At 41.0% G+C, this 18814-nt stretch overlaps 1 protein-coding gene across 6 annotated transcripts in view; it reads right to left on the reverse strand.

Annotated features, from left to right (window-relative positions):
• LOC139411739 (GATOR2 complex protein WDR59-like) overlaps positions 1-18814 on the reverse strand; it is a 55859-nt gene that overhangs the window by 26260 nt on the left and 10785 nt on the right. For all 6 annotated transcript variants that reach the window (XR_011634624.1, XR_011634625.1, XR_011634623.1 and 3 more), the window contains exons 8-12: positions 18130-18246; positions 13320-13397; positions 12844-13000; positions 12301-12380; positions 12017-12149 (exon numbers count right to left, since the gene is read on the reverse strand). Coding sequence is in view for 3 of the 6 variants with exons in the window: in XM_071158425.1 (XP_071014526.1) it covers positions 12017-12149; positions 12301-12380; positions 12844-13000; positions 13320-13397; positions 18130-18246 (565 nt within the window). In the remaining 3 variants the exon portion in view is untranslated. The remainder of the gene's footprint in view (positions 1-12016; positions 12150-12300; positions 12381-12843; positions 13001-13319; positions 13398-18129; positions 18247-18814) is intronic.

Below are 18814 nucleotides of genomic sequence, written 5' to 3' on the forward strand. Positions count from 1 at the left end.
GTTCTACTGTAGTCAGGTCTATACATTCCTCTGTTCTACTGTAGTCAGGTCTATACAGGTCTATACCTCTGTTCTACTGTAGTCAGGTCTATACATTCCTCTGTTCTACTGTAGTCAGGTCTATACATTCCTCTGTTCTACTGTAGTCAGGTCTATACATTCCTCTGTTCTACTGTAGTCAGGTCTATACATTCCTCTGTTCTACTGTAGTCAGGTCTATACATTCCTCTGTTCTACTGTAGTCAGGTCTATACATTCTGTTCTCTGTAGTCAGGTCTATACATTCCTCTGTTCTACTGTAGTCAGGTCTATACATTCCTCTGTTCTACTGTAGTCAGGTCTATACATTCCTCTGTTCTACTGTAGTCAGGTCTATACATTCCTCTGTTCTACTGTAGTCAGGTCTATACATCCTCCTCTGTTCTACTGTAGTCAGGTCTATACTGTAGTTCCTCTGTTCTACTGTAGTCAGGTCTATACATTCCTCTGTTCTACTGTAGTCAGGTCTATACATTCCTCTGTTCTACTGTAGTCAGGTCTATACATTCCTCTGTTCTACTGTAGTCAGGTCTATACATTCCTCTGTTCTACTGTAGTCAGGTCTATACATTCCTCTGTTCTACTGTAGTCAGGTCTATACATTCCTCTGTTCTACTGTAGTCAGGTCTATACATTCCTCTGTTCTACTGTAGTCAGGTCTATACATTCCTCTGTAGTCAGGTCTATACATTTCTACTGTAGTCAGGTCTATACATTCCTCTGTTCTACTGTAGTCAGGTCTATACATTCCTCTGTTCTACTGTAGTCAGGTCTATACATTCCTCTGTTCTACTGTAGTCAGGTCTATACATTCCTCTGTTCTACTGTAGTCAGGTCTATACATTCCTCTGTTCTACTGTAGTCAGGTCTATACATTCCTCTGTTCTACTGTAGTCAGGTCTATACATTCCTCTGTTCTACTGTAGTCAGGTCTATACATTCCTCTGTTCTACTGTAGTCAGGTCTATACATTCCTCTGTTCTACTGTAGTCAGGTCTATACATTCTGTTCTACTGTTCTACTGTAGTCAGGTCTATACATTCCTCTGTTCTACTGTAGTCAGGTCTATACATTCCTCTGTTCTACTGTAGTCAGGTCTATACATTCCTCTGTTCTACTGTAGTCAGGTCTATACATTCCTCTGTTCTACTGTAGTCAGGTCTATACATTCCTCTGTTCTACTGTAGTCAGGTCTATACATTCCTCTGTTCTACTGTAGTCAGGTCTATACATTTCTGTTCCTACTGTAGTCAGGTCTATACATTTCTGTTCTACTACTGTAGTCAGGTCTATACATTCCTCTGTTCTACTGTAGTCAGGTCTATACATTCCTCTGTTCTACTGTAGTCAGGTCTATACATTCCTCTGTTCTACTGTAGTCAGGTCTATACATTCCTCTGTTCTACTGTAGTCAGGTCTATACATTCCTCTGTTCTACTGTAGTCAGGTCTATACATTCCTCTGTTCTACTGTAGTCAGGTCTATACATTCCTCTGTTCTACTGTAGTCAGGTCTATACATTCCTCTGTTCTACTGTAGTCAGGTCTATACATTCCTCTGTTCTACTGTAGTCAGGTCTATACATTCCTCTGTTCTACTGTAGTCAGGTCTATACATTCCTCTGTTCTACTGTAGTCAGGTCTATACATTCCTCTGTTCTACTGTAGTCAGGTCTATACATTCCTCTGTTCTACTGTAGTCAGGTCTATACATTCCTCTGTTCTACTGTAGTCAGGTCTATACATTCCTCTGTTCTACTGTAGTACTGTAGGTCTATACATTCCTCTGTTCTACTGTAGTCAGGTCTATACATTCCTCTGTTCTACTGTAGTCAGGTCTATACATTCCTCTGTTCTACTGTAGTCAGGTCTATACATTCCTCTGTTCTACTGTAGTCAGGTCTATACATTCCTCTGTTCTACTGTAGTCAGGTCTATACATTCCTCTGTTCTACTGTAGTCAGGTCTATACATTCCTCTGTTCTACTGTAGTCAGGTCTATACATTCCTCTGTTCTACTGTAGTCAGGTCTATACATTCCTCTGTTCTACTGTAGTCAGGTCTATACATTCCTCTGTTCTACTGTAGTCAGGTCTATACATTCCTCTGTTCTACTGTAGTCAGGTCTATACATTCCTCTGTTCTACTGTAGTCAGGTCTATACATTCCTCTGTTCTACTGTAGTCAGGTCTATACATTCCTCTGTTCTACTGTAGTCAGGTCTATACATTCCTCTGTTCTACTGTAGTCAGGTCTATACAGTTCTACTGTAGTCTATACATTCCTCTGTTCTACTGTAGTCAGGTCTATACATTCCTCTGTTCTACTGTAGTCAGGTCTATACATTCCTCTGTTCTACTGTAGTCAGGTCTATACATTCCTCTGTAGTCAGGTCTATACATTCCTCTGTTCTACTGTAGTCAGGTCTATACATTCCTCTGTTCTACTGTAGTGTATTCCTCTGTTCTACTGTAGTCAGGTCTATACATTCCTCTGTTCTACTGTAGTCAGGTCTATACATTCCTCTGTTCTACTGTAGTCAGGTCTATACATTCCTCTGTTCTACTGTAGTCAGGTCTATACATTCCTCTGTTCTACTGTAGTCAGGTCTATACATTCCTCTGTTCTACTGTAGTCAGGTCTATACATTCCTCTGTTCTACTGTAGTCAGGTCTATACATTCCTCTGTTCTACTGTAGTCAGGTCTATACATTCCTCTGTTCTACTGTAGTCAGGTCTATACATTCCTCTGTTCTACTGTAGTCAGGTCTATACATTCCTCTGTTCTACTGTAGTCAGGTCTATACATTCCTCTGTTCTACTGTAGTCAGGTCTATACATTCCTCTGTTCTACTGTAGTCAGGTCTATACATTCCTCTGTTCTACTGTAGTCAGGTCTATACATTCCTCTGTTCTACTGTAGTCAGGTCTATACATTCCTCTGTTCTACTGTAGTCAGGTCTATACATTCCTCTGTTCTACTGTAGTCAGGTCTATACATTCCTCTGTTCTACTGTAGTCAGGTCTATACATTCCTCTGTTCTATTCCTCTGTTCTACTGTAGTCAGGTCTATACATTCCTCTGTTCTACTGTAGTCAGGTCTATACATTCCTCTGTTCTACTGTAGTCAGGTCTATACATTCCTCTGTTCTATTCCTCTGTTCTACTGTAGTAGTCAGGTCTATACATTCCTCTGTTCTACTGTAGTCAGGTCTATACATTCCTCTGTTCTACTGTAGTCAGGTCTATACATTCCTCTGTTCTACTGTAGTCAGGTCTATACATTCCTCTGTTCTACTGTAGTCAGGTCTATACATTCCTCTGTTCTACTGTAGTCAGGTCTATACATTCCTCTGTTCTACTGTAGTCAGGTCTATACATTCCTCTGTTCTACTGTAGTCAGGTCTATACATTCCTCTGTTCTACTGTAGTCAGGTCTATACATTCCTCTGTTCTACTGTAGTCAGGTCTATACATTCCTCTGTTCTACTGTAGTCAGGTCTATACATTCCTCTGTTCTACTGTAGTCAGGTCTATACATTCCTCTGTTCTACTGTAGTCAGGTCTATATACTGTAGTCAGGTCTATACATTCTGTTCTACTGTAGTCAGGTCTATACATTCCTCTGTTCTACTGTAGTCAGGTCTATACATTCCTCTGTTCTACTGTAGTCAGGTCTATACATTCCTCTGTTCTACTGTAGTCAGGTCTATACATTCCTCTGTTCTACTGTAGTCAGGTCTATACATTCCTCTGTTCTACTGTAGTCAGGTCTATACATTCCTCTGTTCTACTGTAGTCAGGTCTATACATTCCTCTGTTCTACTGTAGTCAGGTCTATACATTCCTCTGTTCTACTGTAGTCAGGTCTATACATTCCTCTGTTCTACTGTAGTCAGGTCTATACATTCCTCTGTTCTACTGTAGTCAGGTCTATACATTCCTCTGTTCTACTGTAGTCTGTAGTCAGGTCTATACATTCCTCTGTTCTACTGTAGTCAGGTCTATACATTCCTCTGTTCTACTGTAGTCAGGTCTATACATTCCTCTGTAGTGTTCTACTGTAGTCAGGTCTATACATTCCTCTGTTCTACTGTAGTCAGGTCTATACATTCCTCTGTTCTACTGTAGTCAGGTCTATACATTCCTCTGTTCTACTGTAGTCAGGTCTATACATTCCTCTGTTCTACTGTAGTCAGGTCTATACATTCCTCTGTTCTACTGTAGTCAGGTCTATACATTCCTCTGTTCTACTGTAGTCAGGGTCTATACATTCCTCTGTTCTACTGTAGTCAGGTCTATACATTCCTCTGTTCTACTGTAGTCAGGTCTATACATTCCTCTGTTCTACTGTAGTCAGGTCTATACATTCCTCTGTTCTAGTCAGGTCTATACATTCCTCTGTTCTACTGTAGTCGGGTCTTCCTCTGTTCTACTGTAGTCAGGTCTATACATTCCTCTGTTCTACTGTAGTCAGGTCTATACATTCCTCTGTTCTACTGTAGTCAGGTCTATACATTCCTCTGTTCTACTGTAGTCAGGTCTATACATTCCTCTGTTCTACTGTAGTCAGGTCTATACATTCCTCTGTTCTACTGTAGTCAGGTCTATACATTCCTCTGTTCTACTGTAGTCAGTCAGGTCTATACATCCTCTGTTCTCTGTAGTCAGGTCTATACACTGTAGTCAGGTCTATACATTCCTCTGTTCTACTGTAGTCAGGTCTATACATTCCTCTGTTCTACTGTAGTCAGGTCTATACATTCCTCTGTTCTACTGTAGTCAGGTCTATACATTCCTCTGTTCTACTGTAGTCAGGTCTATACATTCCTCTGTTCTACTGTAGTAGTCAGGTCTATACATTCCTCTGTTCTACTGTAGTCAGGTCTATACATTCCTCTGTTCTACTGTAGTCAGGTCTATACATTCCTCTGTTCTACTGTAGTCAGGTCTATACATTCCTCTGTTCTACTGTAGTCAGGTCTATACATTCCTCTGTTCTACTGTAGTCAGGTCTATACATTCCTCTGTTCTACTGTAGTCAGGTCTATACATTCCTCTGTTCTACTGTAGTCAGGTCTATACATTCCTCTGTTCTACTGTAGTCAGGTCTATACATTCCTCTGTTCTACTGTAGTCAGGTCTATACATTCCTCTGTTCTACTGTAGTCAGGTCTTCCTCTGTTCTACTGTAGTCAGGTCTATACATTCCTCTGTTCTACTGTAGTCAGGTCTATACATTCCTCTGTTCTACTGTAGTCAGGTCTATACATTCCTCTGTTCTACTGTAGTCAGGTCTATACATTCCTCTGTTACTGTAGTAGGTCTATACTGTAGTCAGGTCTATACATTCCTCTGTTCTACTGTAGTCAGGTCTATACATTCCTCTGTTCTACTGTAGTCAGGTCTATACATTCCTCTGTAGTCAGGTCTATACTGTAGTCAGGTCTATACATTCCTCTGTTCTACTGTAGTCAGGTCTATACATTCCTCTGTTCTACTGTAGTCAGGTCTATACATTCCTCTGTTCTACTGTAGTCAGGTCTATACATTCCTCTGTTCTACTGTAGTCAGGTCTATACATTCCTCTGTTCTACTGTAGTCAGGTCTATACATTCCTCTGTTCTACTGTAGTCAGGTCTATACATTCCTCTGTTCTACTGTAGTCAGGTCTATACATTCCTCTGTTCTACTGTAGTCAGGTCTATACATTCCTCTGTTCTACTGTAGTCAGGTCTATACATTCCTCTGTTCTACTGTAGTCAGGTCTATACATTCCTCTGTCTGTAGTCAGGTCTATACATTCCTCTGTTCTACTGTAGTCAGGTCTATACATTCCTCTGTTCTACTGTAGTCAGGTCTATACATTCCTCTGTTCTACTGTAGTCAGGTCTATACATTCCTCTGTTCTACTGTAGTCAGGTCTATACATTCCTCTGTTCTACTGTAGTCAGGTCTATACATTCCTCTGTTCTACTGTAGTCAGGTCTATACATTCCTCTGTTCTACTGTAGTCAGGTCTATACATTCCTCTGTTCTACTGTAGTCAGGTCTATACATTCCTCTGTTCTACTGTAGTCAGGTCTATACATTCCTCTGTTCTACTGTAGTCAGGTCTATACATTCCTCTGTTCTACTGTAGTCATTCCTCTGTTCTACTGGTCTATACATTCCTCTGTTCTACTGTAGTCAGGTCTATACATTCCTCTGTTCTACTGTAGTCAGGTCTATACATTCCTCTGTTCTACTGTAGTCAGGTCTATACATTCCTCTGTTCTACTGTAGTCAGGTCTATACATTCCTCTGTTCTACTGTTCCTCTGTTCTACTGTAGTCAGGTCTATACATTCCTCTGTTCTACTGTAGTCAGGTCTATACATTCCTCTGTTCTACTGTAGTCAGGTCTATACATTCCTCTGTTCTACTGTACAGGTCTATACATTCCTCTGTCTAGGTCAGGTCTATACATTCCTCTGTTCTACTGTAGTCAGGTCTATACATTCCTCTGTTCTACTGTAGTCAGGTCTATACATTCCTCTGTTCTACTGTAGTCAGTCTATACAGTCAGGTCTATACATTCCTCTGTTCTACTGTAGTCAGGTCTATACATTCCTCTGTTCTACTGTAGTCAGGTCTATACATTCCTCTGTTCTACTGTAGTCAGGTCTATACATTCCTCTGTTCTACTGTAGTCAGGTCTATACATTCCTCTGTTCTACTGTAGTCAGGTCTATACATTCCTCTGTTCTACTGTAGTCAGGTCTATACATTCCTCTGTTCTACTGTAGTCAGGTCTATACATTCCTCTGTTCTACTGTAGTCAGGTCTATACATTCCTCTGTTCTACTGTAGTCAGGTCTATACATTCCTCTGTTCTACTGTAGTCAGGTCTATACATTCCTCTGTTCTACTGTAGTCAGGTCTATACATTCCTCTGTTCTACTGTAGTCAGGTCTATACATTCCTCTGTTCTACTGTAGTCAGGTCTATACATTCCTCTGTTCTACTGTAGTCAGGTCTATACATTCCTCTGTTCTACTGTAGTCAGGTCTATACATTCCTCTGTAGTCAGGTCTATACATTCCTCTGTTCTACTGTAGTCAGGTCTATACATTCCTCTGTTCTACTGTAGTCAGGTCTATACATTCCTCTGTTCTACTGTAGTCAGGTCTATACATTCCTCTGTTCTACTGTAGTCAGGTCTATACATTCCTCTGTTCTACTGTAGTCAGGTCTATACATTCCTCTGTTCTACTGTAGTTCTACTGTAGTCAGGTCTATACATTCCTCTGTTCTACTGTAGTCAGGTCTATACATTCCTCTGTTCTACTGTAGTCAGGTCTATACATTCCTCTGTTCTACTGTAGTCAGGTCTATACATTCCTCTGTTCTACTGTAGTCAGGTCTATACATTCCTCTGTTCTACTGTAGTCAGGTCTATACATTCCTCTGTTCTACTGTAGTCAGGTCTATACATTCCTCTGTTCTACTGTAGTCAGGTCTATACATTCCTCTGTTCTACTGTAGTCAGGTCTATACATTCCTCTGTTCTACTGTAGTCAGGTCTATACATTCCTCTGTTCTACTGTAGTCAGGTCTATACATTCCTCTGTTCTACTGTAGTCAGGTCTATACATTCCTCTGTTCTACTGTAGTCAGGTCTATACATTCCTCTGTTCTACTGTAGTCAGGTCTATACATTCCTCTGTTCTACTGTAGTCAGGTCTATACATTCCTCTGTTCTACTGTAGTCAGGTCTATACATTCCTCTGTTCTACTCTGTCTACTGTAGTCAGGTCTATACATTCCTCTGTTCTACTGTAGTCAGGTCTATACATTCCTCTGTTCTACTGTAGTCAGGTCTATACATTCCTCTGTTCTACTGTAGTCAGGTCTATACATTCCTCTGTTCTACTGTAGTCAGGTCTATACATTCCTCTGTTCTACTGTAGTCAGGTCTATACATTCCTCTGTTCTACTGTAGTCAGGTCTATACATTCCTCTGTTCTACTGTAGTCAGGTCTATACATTCATCTGTTCTACTGTAGTCAGGTCTATACATTCCTCTGTTCTACTGTAGTCAGGTCTATACATTCCTCTGTTCTACTGTAGTCAGGTCTATACATTCCTCTGTTCTACTGTAGTCGGGTCTATACATTCCTCTGTTCTACTGTAGTCAGGTCTATACATTCCTCTGTTCTACTGTAGTCAGGTCTATACATTCCTCTGTTCTACTGTAGTCAGGTCTATACATTCCTCTGTTCTACTGTAGTCAGGTCTATACATTCCTCTGTTCTACTGTAGTCAGGTCTATACATTCCTCTGTTCTACTGTAGTCAGGTCTATACATTCCTCTGTTCTACTGTAGTCAGGTCTATACATTCCTCTGTTCTACTGTAGTCAGGTCTATACATTCCTCTGTTCTACTGTAGTCAGGTCTATACATTCCTCTGTTCTACTGTAGTCAGGTCTATGCACTGTCAGGTCTATACATTCCTCTGTTCTACTGTAGTCAGGTCTATACATTCCTCTGTTCTACTGTAGTCAGGTCTATACATTCCTCTGTTCTACTGTAGTCAGGTCTATACATTCCTCTGTTCTACTGTAGTCAGGTCTATACATTCCTCTGTTCTACTGTAGTCAGGTCTATACATTCCTCTGTTCTACTGTAGTCAGGTCTATACATTCCTCTGTTCTACTGTAGTCAGGTCTATACATTCCTCTGTTCTACTGTAGTCAGGTCTATACATTTCTGTTCTACTGTAGTCAGGTCTATACATTCCTCTGTTCTACTGTAGTCAGGTCTATACATTCCTCTGTTCTACTGTAGTCAGGTCTATACATTCCTCTGTTCTACTGTAGTCAGGTCTATACATTCCTCTGTTCTACTGTAGTCAGGTCTATACATTCCTCTGTTCTACTGTAGTCAGGTCTATACATTCCTCTGTTCTACTGTAGTCAGGTCTATACATTCCTCTGTTCTACTGTAGTCAGGTCTATACATTCCTCTGTTCTACTGTAGTCAGGTCTATACATTCCTCTGTTCTACTGTAGTCAGGTCTATACATTCCTCTGTTCTACTGTAGTCAGGTCTATACATTCCTCTGTTCTACTGTAGTCAGGTCTATACATTCCTCTGTTCTACTGTAGTCAGGTCTATACATTCCTCTGTTCTACTGTAGTCAGGTCTATACATTCCTCTGTCTGTAGTCAGGTCTATACATTCCTCTGTTCTACTGTAGTCAGGTCTATACATTCCTCTGTTCTACTGTAGTCAGGTCTATACATTCCTCTGTTCTACTGTAGTCAGGTCTATACATTCCTCTGTTCTACTGTAGTCTGTAGTCAGGTCTATACATTCCTCTGTTCTACTGTAGTCTGTAGTCGGGTCTATACATTCCTCTGTTCTACTGTAGTCAGGTCTATACATTCCTCTGTTCTACTGTAGTCAGGTCTATACATTCCTCTGTTCTACTGTAGTCAGGTCTATACATTCCTCTGTTCTACTGTAGTCAGGTCTATACATTCCTCTGTTCTACTGTAGTCAGGTCTATACATTCCTCTGTTCTACTGTAGTCAGGTCTATACATTCCTCTGTTCTACTGTAGTCAGGTCTATACATTCCTCTGTTCTACTGTAGTCAGGTCTATACATTCCTCTGTTCTACTGTAGTCAGGTCTATACATTCCTCTGTTCTACTGTTCTACTGTAGTCAGGGTCTATACATTCCTCTGTTCTACTGTAGTCAGGTTCTACTGTAGTCAGGTCTATACATTCCTCTGTTCTACTGTAGTCAGGTCTATACATTCCTCTGTTCTACTGTAGTCAGGTCTATACATTCCTCTGTTCTACTGTAGTCAGGTCTATACATTCCTCTGTTCTACTGTAGTCAGGTCTATACATTCCTCTGTTCTACTGTAGTCAGGTCTATACATTCCTCTGTTCTACTGTAGTCAGGTCTATACATTCCTCTGTTCTACTGTAGTCAGGTCTATACATTCCTCTGTTCTACTGTAGTCAGGTCTATACATTCCTCTGTTCTACTGTAGTCAGGTCTATACATTCCTCTGTTCTACTGTAGTCAGGTCTATACATTCCTCTGTTCTACTGTAGTCAGGTCTATACATTCCTCTGTTCTACTGTAGTCAGGTCTATACAGTACTGTAGTCAGGGTCTGTAGTCAGGTCTATACATTCCTCTGTTCTACTGTAGTCAGGTCTATACATTCCTCTGTTCTACTGTAGTCAGGTCTATACATTCCTCTGTTCTACTGTAGTCAGGTCTATACATTCCTCTGTTCTACTGTAGTCAGGTCTATACATTCCTCTGTTCTACTGTAGTCAGGTCTATACATTCCTCTGTTCTACTGTAGTCAGGTCTATACATTCCTCTGTTCTACTGTAGTCAGGTCTATACATTCTGTTCTCTGTCTATACATTTCTACTGTAGTCAGGTCTATACATTCCTCTGTTCTACTGTAGTCAGGTCTATACATTCCTCTGTTCTACTGTAGTCAGGTCTATACATTCCTCTGTTCTACTGTAGTCAGGTCTATACATTCCTCTGTTCTACTGTAGTCAGGTCTATACATTCCTCTGTTCTACTGTAGTCAGGTCTATACATTCCTCTGTTCTACTGTAGTCAGGTCTATACATTCCTCTGTTCTACTGTAGTAGTCTATACATTCCTCTGTTCTACTGTAGTCAGGTCTATACATTCCTCTGTTCTCTGTAGTCAGGTCTCTGTAGTCAGGTCTATACATTCCTCTGTTCTACTGTAGTCAGGTCTATACATTCCTCTGTTCTACTGTAGTCAGGTCTATACATTCCTCTGTTCTACTGTAGTCAGGTCTATACATTCCTCTGTTCTACTGTAGTCAGGTCTATACATTCCTCTGTTCTACTGTAGTCAGGTCTATACATTCCTCTGTTCTACTGTAGTCAGGTCTATACATTCCTCTGTTCTACTGTAGTCAGGTCTATACATTCCTCTGTTCTACTGTAGTCAGGTCTATACATTCCTCTGTTCTACTGTAGTCAGGTCTATACATTCCTCTGTTCTACTGTAGTCAGGTCTATACATTCCTCTGTTCTACTGTAGTGTTCTACTGTAGTCAGGTCTATACATTTCTGTTCTACTGTAGTCAGGTCTATACATTCCTCTGTTCTACTGTAGTCAGGTCTACTGTAGTCATTCGTCTGTTCTACTGTAGTCAGGTCTATACATTCCTCTGTTCTACTGTAGTCAGGTCTATACATTCCTCTGTTCTACTGTAGTCGGGTCTATACATTCCTCTGTTCTACTGTAGTCAGGTCTATACATTCCTCTGTTCTACTGTAGTCAGGTCTATACATTCCTCTGTTCTACTGTAGTCAGGTCTATACATTCCTCTGTTCTACTGTAGTCAGGTCTATACATTCCTCTGTTCTACTGTAGTCAGGTCTATACATTCCTCTGTTCTACTGTAGTCAGGTCTATACATTCCTCTGTTCTACTGTAGTCAGGTCTATACATTCCTCTGTTCTACTGTAGTCAGGTCTATACATTCCTCTGTTCTACTGTAGTCAGGTCTATACATTCCTCTGTTCTACTGTAGTCGGGTCTATACATTCCTCTGTTCTACTGTAGTCAGGTCTATACATTCCTCTGTTCTACTGTAGTCAGGTCTATACATTCCTCTGTTCTACTGTAGTCAGGTCTATACATTCCTCTGTTCTACTGTAGTCAGAAAAATGATTTTGAACAGTCATCCAACTCGGGATCTCTGGCCTCTTTCTCGACCCCCGACTATCCGACCTGAAGGGCACCGCCGTCATAATTTAACCTCCAAGTTCCCCAGTTGTCTTGAAAGCACCATTCGGTTCATCGTTTAGCTAGCTAGCATGTCTAAACCAAAGACCACTTCGCCAGATGATCACATGACCCATCAAGTTAGCCAGGCGTGTCTGGGGGTTGATTACGGCCATGCCGCCCCTCACCCTGCAGGTGTTCGGCTGGCAGGCCACAGCTGTGTATGGTGGGTTCAGGGTCCTGAGAGGGAAGGCTCTTCTCTGACTCGGTAGTTAGGCTGATCCCCTCTATCGGATCCTCTACCAGGTCGTTGGCACACAGCTACACAGAGAAACACAGGGAGAACATACATTCAATATGGAGTTAACATGAAGTGAGTCCCAAATGATGCCCAGTTCCTAAATACCGCAGCATTTCTGACCAGGGACCCATAGAGATTTTAATAGAATGTTGGATTTGACAGATTCCACACCTTCTGTAGCTGTGGATCCAGCCTCCATATTCTCAGAGTCTGGTCTCTGGACAAAGTCACCAGCTGGTACTCCTTAGAAGCTAGTAGGAGACAACGAGACAGGAGAATCAGAGGACTGAACTCTATGGAGAATGAGACAACGACACAGGAGAATCAGAGGACTGAACTCTATGGAGAATGAGACAACGACACAGGAGAATCAGAGGACTGAACTCTATGGAGAATGAGACAACGACACAGGAGAATCAGAGGACTGAACTCTACCCAGCCATCCAGGCTGATAGAGTTATATTATCCAACCACCCAGGCTGGTAGAGGTATATTACCCAGGCTGGTAGAGGTATATTACCCAGGCTGGTAGAGGTATATTACCCAGGCTGGTAGAGGTATATTACCCAGGCTGATAGAGGTATATTACCCAGGCTGGTAGAGTTATATTACCCAGGCTGGTAGAGGTATATTACCCAGGCTGGTAGAGGTATATTACCCAGGCTGGAAGAGGTATATTACCCAGCCACCCAGGCTGATAGAGGCCTCCTTTACCTTCTTTCTGCGGACGCCACTGGAACTCTAGCACCACGTCATCGTGTCCCACGAAGGCGTGGACGGGGCTGTTGAGGTCCAGAGCGCTCCATAACAACAAGCTGTTCTCACGTCTCAGCTGGGGAACCATCACTGTCACCAGGCCATTGGAGAAAGGCTACACACACACACACACACACACACACACACACACACACACACACACACACACACACACACACACACACACACACACACACACACACACACACACACACACACACACACACACACACACACACACACACACACACACACACACACACACACACACACACACACACACACACACACACACACACACACACACACACACACACACACACACACACACACACACAGACAGACAGACAGACAGACAGAGATATATCCCTAACACTCAGACAGATATCCACTCTTCACATGAGGAGAACTGGTGAAGGGAAGGGTCAACTCACAGTATATCTGGCCTTCCACACAGGAACCTGACAGGACAGGATGTTCAGGTACTTCCTGGGCTGTCTGTAGTCCCAGAACTGCACGGAGAGATTGGAGGACGGCACAGTAAGTACAACGGGAGAATCACAGCAAAAAGCTATGAGAATATCCGTAAAACTTCAATGGAAAGCCCAGGCGTTGATTTGCTTAAATCACGAAACACAACAGGCGCTTTTTAGAGACAGGCTTATATTATATTTGAGTTAGGCCTCTATTTCCTTAATGCGCACAGCTTTAGCTCATTTGCATAGTTCATTGTTTAATTCAAAGCATTTTAATCCTTGTCTTCATTTCCTGTAGTAATGTGTTATCATTTACACAGTGTAACCAGGTTTCCATCCAACCATTTTATACCAGTAAAAGTACAAAAACTGAATGGCCGGCTTGATAAAAAAAACAGGTTAATTTGGCGTTAAACTTTCCAAATGTCGACAAATCTGAATACACTCGGGATCTATTATACCTGAATACACTAGACAAGGTGGGATCTATTATACCTGAATACACTAGACAAGGTGGGATCTATTATACCTGAATACACTAGACAAGGTGGGATCTATTATACCTGAATACACTAGACAAGGTGGGATCTATTATACCTGAATACACTAGACAAGGTGGGATCTATTATACCTGAATACACTCGACAAGGTGGGATCTATTATACCTGAATACACTAGACAAGGTGGGATCTATTATACCTGAATACACTAGACAAGGTGGGATCTATTATACCTGAATACACTAGACAAGGTGGGATCTATTATACCTGAATACACTAGAAAAGGTGGGATCTATTATACCTGAATACACTAGACAAGGTGGGATCTATAATACCTGAATACACTAGACAAGGTGGGATCTATTATACCTGAATACACTAGAAAAGGTGGGATCTATTATACCTGAATACACTAGACAAGGTGGGATCTATTATACCTGAATATGAGGTGGGATCTATTATACCTGAATACACTAGACAAGGTGGGATCTATTATACCTGAATACACTAGACAAGGTGGGATCTATTATACCTGAATACACTAGACAAGGTGGGATCTATTATACCTGAATACACTAGACAAGGTGGGATCTATTTACCTGAATACACTAGACAAGGTGGGATCTATTATACCTGAATACACTAGACAAGGTGGGATCTATTATACCTGAATACACTAGACAAGGTGGGATCTATTATACCTGAATACACTAGACAAGGTGGGATCTATTATACCTGAATACACTAGACAAGGTGGGATCTATTATACCTGAATACACTAGACAAGGTGGGATCTATTATACCTGAATACACTAGACAAGGTGGGATCTATTATACCTGAATATGAGGTGGGATCTATTATACCTGAATACACTAGACAAGGTGGGATCTATTATACCTGAATACACTAGACAAGGTGGGATCTATTATACCTGAATACACTAGACAAGGTGGGATCTATTATACCTGAATACACTAGACAAGGTGGGATCTATTATACCTGAATACACTAGACAAGGTGGGATCTATTATACCTGAATACACTAGACAAGGTGGGATCTATTATACCTGAATACACTACACAAGGTGGGATCTAAAACCTCTTAAGTCGACCCCCTACTTTTTCGAACATTCTGTTAAAAATCGCGCAACATTTCAGCGTCCTGCTACTCATGCCAGGAATATAGTATATGCATATGATTAGTATGTGTGGATAGAAAACACTCTGAAGTTTCTAAAACTGGTTAAATCACGGCTGTGACTATAACAGAGCGTGTGTTTCATCGAAAAGCGCAAGAAAAACTGGTCACTGAAAACTGGAAAAAATATCCATGCGCCACTTGCATGTATTGTTTAAGGGACACCAATTTCCTGGGAGTTATTTCTTGGTCAAACAAAGGAGAGAGACCCCATTCCATCCGGTCTCCGACAGGAAGTTTTGGAAGAGAGATTTCCGAACATGATTTGAAGACGTGGAGCTATTGAATACACATCGCCCCGTGATCAATTTGATAGATTATTAATGTTTACTAATACCTAAAGTTGGATTACAAAAGTATTTCGAAGTGTTTTGTGAAAGTTTATCGTCAACTTTTTTAATTTAAAAAAATGACGCTGCGTTTTGAAACAGTGTTTTTTTCTGAATCACACAATTTCCATAGATGGATATTTTGGGTATATATGGACCGATTTAATCGAAAAAAAGACCCAATAGTGATGTTTATGGGGCATATAGGAGTGCCAAGAAAGAAGCTCGTCAAAGGTAATGAATGTTTTATATTTTATTTCTGCTATTTGTGTAGCAACGGCTACGCTAATTATTTTGTTTACGTCGCCTTCAGGTATTTCGGGGTGTTGCATGCTATCAGATAATAGCTTCTCATGCTTTCGCCGAAAAGCATTTTAAAAATCTGACTTGTTGGCTAGATTCACAACGAGTGTAGCTTTAATTCAATACCCTGCATGTGTGTTTTAATGAACGTTTGAGTTTTAACGAGTACTATTAGCATTTAGCGTAGCGCATTTGCATTTCCAGGTGGCTAGATGGGACGTCTGCGTGTCGGGTGGGAGTAAGAGGTTAAATCGGTCCATATATACCCGAAATATCCATCTATGGAAATTGTGTGATTCAGAAAAAAACACTGTTTCAAAACGCAGCGTCATTTTTTTAAATTAAAAAAGTCGATGAGAAACTTTCACAAAACACTTCGAAATACTTTTGTAATCCAACTTTAGGTATTAGTAAACGTTTATAATCTATCAAATTGATCACGGGGCGATGTGTATTCAATAGCTCCACGTCTTCAAATCATGTTCGGAAATCTCTCTTCCAAAACTTCCTGTCGGAGACCGGATGGAATGGGGTCTCTCTCCTTTGTTTGACCAAGAAATAACTCCCAGGAAATTGACAAGACTGGCGACATCGTGTGGAAGCTGTAGGAATTGCAATCTCTGCCCCATTTAATTTGGTGTCCCTTAAACAATACATGCAAGTGGCGCATGGATATTTTTTCCAGTTTTCAGTGACCAGTTTTTCTTGCGCTTTTCGATGAAACACACGCTCTGTTATAGTCACAGCCGTGATTTAACCAGTTTTAGAAACTTCAGAGTGTTTTCTATCCACACATACTAATCATATGCATATACTATATTCCTGGCATGAGTAGCAGGACGCTGAAATGTTGCGCGATTTTTAACAGAATGTTCGAAAAAGTAGGGGGTCGACTTAAGAGGTTTTAGATCCCACCTTGTGTAGTGTATTCAGGTATAATAGATCCCACCTTGTCTAGTGTATTCAGGTATAATAGATCCCACCTCGTAGTCAGGTATAATAGATCCCACCTTGTCTAGTGTATTCAGGTATAATAGATCCCACCTTGTCTAGTGTATTCAGGTATAATAGATCCCACCTCGTCTAGTGTATTCAGGTATAATAGATCCCACCTTGTCTAGTGTATTCAGGTATAATAGATCCCACCTTGTCTAGTGTATTCAGGTATAATAGATCCCACCTTGTCTAGTGTATTCAGGTATAATAGATCCCACCTTGTCTAGTGTATTCAGGTATAATAGATCCCACCTTGTCTAGTGTATTCAGGTAAATAGATCCCACCTTGTCTAGTGTATTCAGGTATAATAGATCCCACCTCGTAATCAGGTTTAATCGAAAAAAAGACCCAATAGTGATGTTTATGGGGCATATAGGAGTGCCAAGAAAGAAGCTCGTCAAAGGTAATGAATGTTTTATATTTTATTTCTGCTATTTGTGTAGCGCCGGCTACGCTAATTCTTTTGTTTACGTCGCCTTCAGGTATTTCGGGGTGTTGCATGCTATCAGATAATAGCTTCTCATGCTTTCGCCGAAAAGCATTTTAAAAATCTGACTTGTTGGCTAGATTCACAACGAGTGTAGCTTTAATTCAATACCCTGCATGTGTGTTTTAATGAACGTTTGAGTTTTAACGAGTACTATTAGCATTTAGCGTAGTGCATTTGCATTTCCAGGTGGCTAGATGGGACGTCTGCGTGTCGGGTGGGAGTAAGAGGTTAAACCTGAATACGAGGTGGGATCTATTATACCTGAATACACTAGACAAGGTGGGATCTATTATACCTGAATACAATAGACAAGGTAGGATCTATTATACCTGAATACACTAGACAAGGTGGGATCTATTATACCTGAATACACTAGACAAGGTGGGATCTATTATACCTGAATACACTAGACAAGGTGGGATCTATTATACCTGAATACACTAGACAAGGTGGGATCTATTAAACCTGAATACACTAGACAAGGTGGGATCTATTATACCTGAATACACTAGACAAGGTGGGATCTAAAACTAGCTTGTGTCATGTTTCTTTTGTCTTAGCATGCCTCAATTAAATTTTTTTTTTTTTTTCCCTAACAGAATAATAATTCTCCTCTTTGACTGTGCATTTTCGGCAGTTCTTGCTTCTGCCACTAGGGGGCGATCGGGGGATTTCTGGGGATCTGAACATCGACTGTTTTTGTACTTGCCAAATAGCTTGCAGTTCTCAGCTGTTAGCAGTTGATTATTTGTGCTAAAAACGGATGTTTGACAATTTGAGTCATTAAGTCAATTATTGAACGTAACAAATCAAACCTCGTAAGCAATACATGGAAATGTATGGTGACATGATAAACAATTTATTACACGGGAACAGGCGGCTTTTTGAGACTGCGTTTAATTTAAATTGTACGGTAGCCATGACGTTCTGGGGAAAGAAAGGTAATTTACCCTGACGGAGTTGTCCTGACTGGACGTGGCCAGGATGTATTCGTTGTCAGGGTGCCAGTCCAGACCGTGGATCTTAGACAGGTGAGCTGCAACGTACTCCACAGCTGTGTTGGGTTTCTGGGAAATAGATACACAGGACCATCAGGCACAAACCAAGACACGGGGACACTCACTGAACATGTTACAGGACACTCACTGAACATGATACAGGACACAGGTTATAATGTAGTACTGACCCTACACAGGTTATAATGTAGTACTGACCCTACACAGGTTATAATGTAGTACTGACCCTACACAGGTTATAATGTAGTTCTGACCCTACACAGGTTATAATGTAGTTCTGACCCTACACAGGTTATAATGTAGTACTGACCCTACACAGGTTATAATGTAGTACTGACCCTACACAGGTTATAATGTAGTACTGACCCTACACAGGTTATAATGTAGTTCTGACCCTACACAGGTTATAATGTAGTACTGACAGGTTATAATGTAGTACTGACCCTACACAGGTTATAATGTAGTACTGACAGGTTATAATGTAGTACTGACCCTACACAGGTTATAATGTAGTACTGACCCTACACAGGTTATAATGTAGTACTGACCCTACACAGGTTATAATGTAGTTCTGACCCTACACAGGTTATAATGTAGTACTGACAGGTTATAATGTAGT

This window comes from Oncorhynchus clarkii, chromosome 6, assembly GCF_045791955.1.
Source record: "Oncorhynchus clarkii lewisi isolate Uvic-CL-2024 chromosome 6, UVic_Ocla_1.0, whole genome shotgun sequence".
NCBI lineage: Eukaryota > Metazoa > Chordata > Actinopteri > Salmoniformes > Salmonidae > Oncorhynchus > Oncorhynchus clarkii.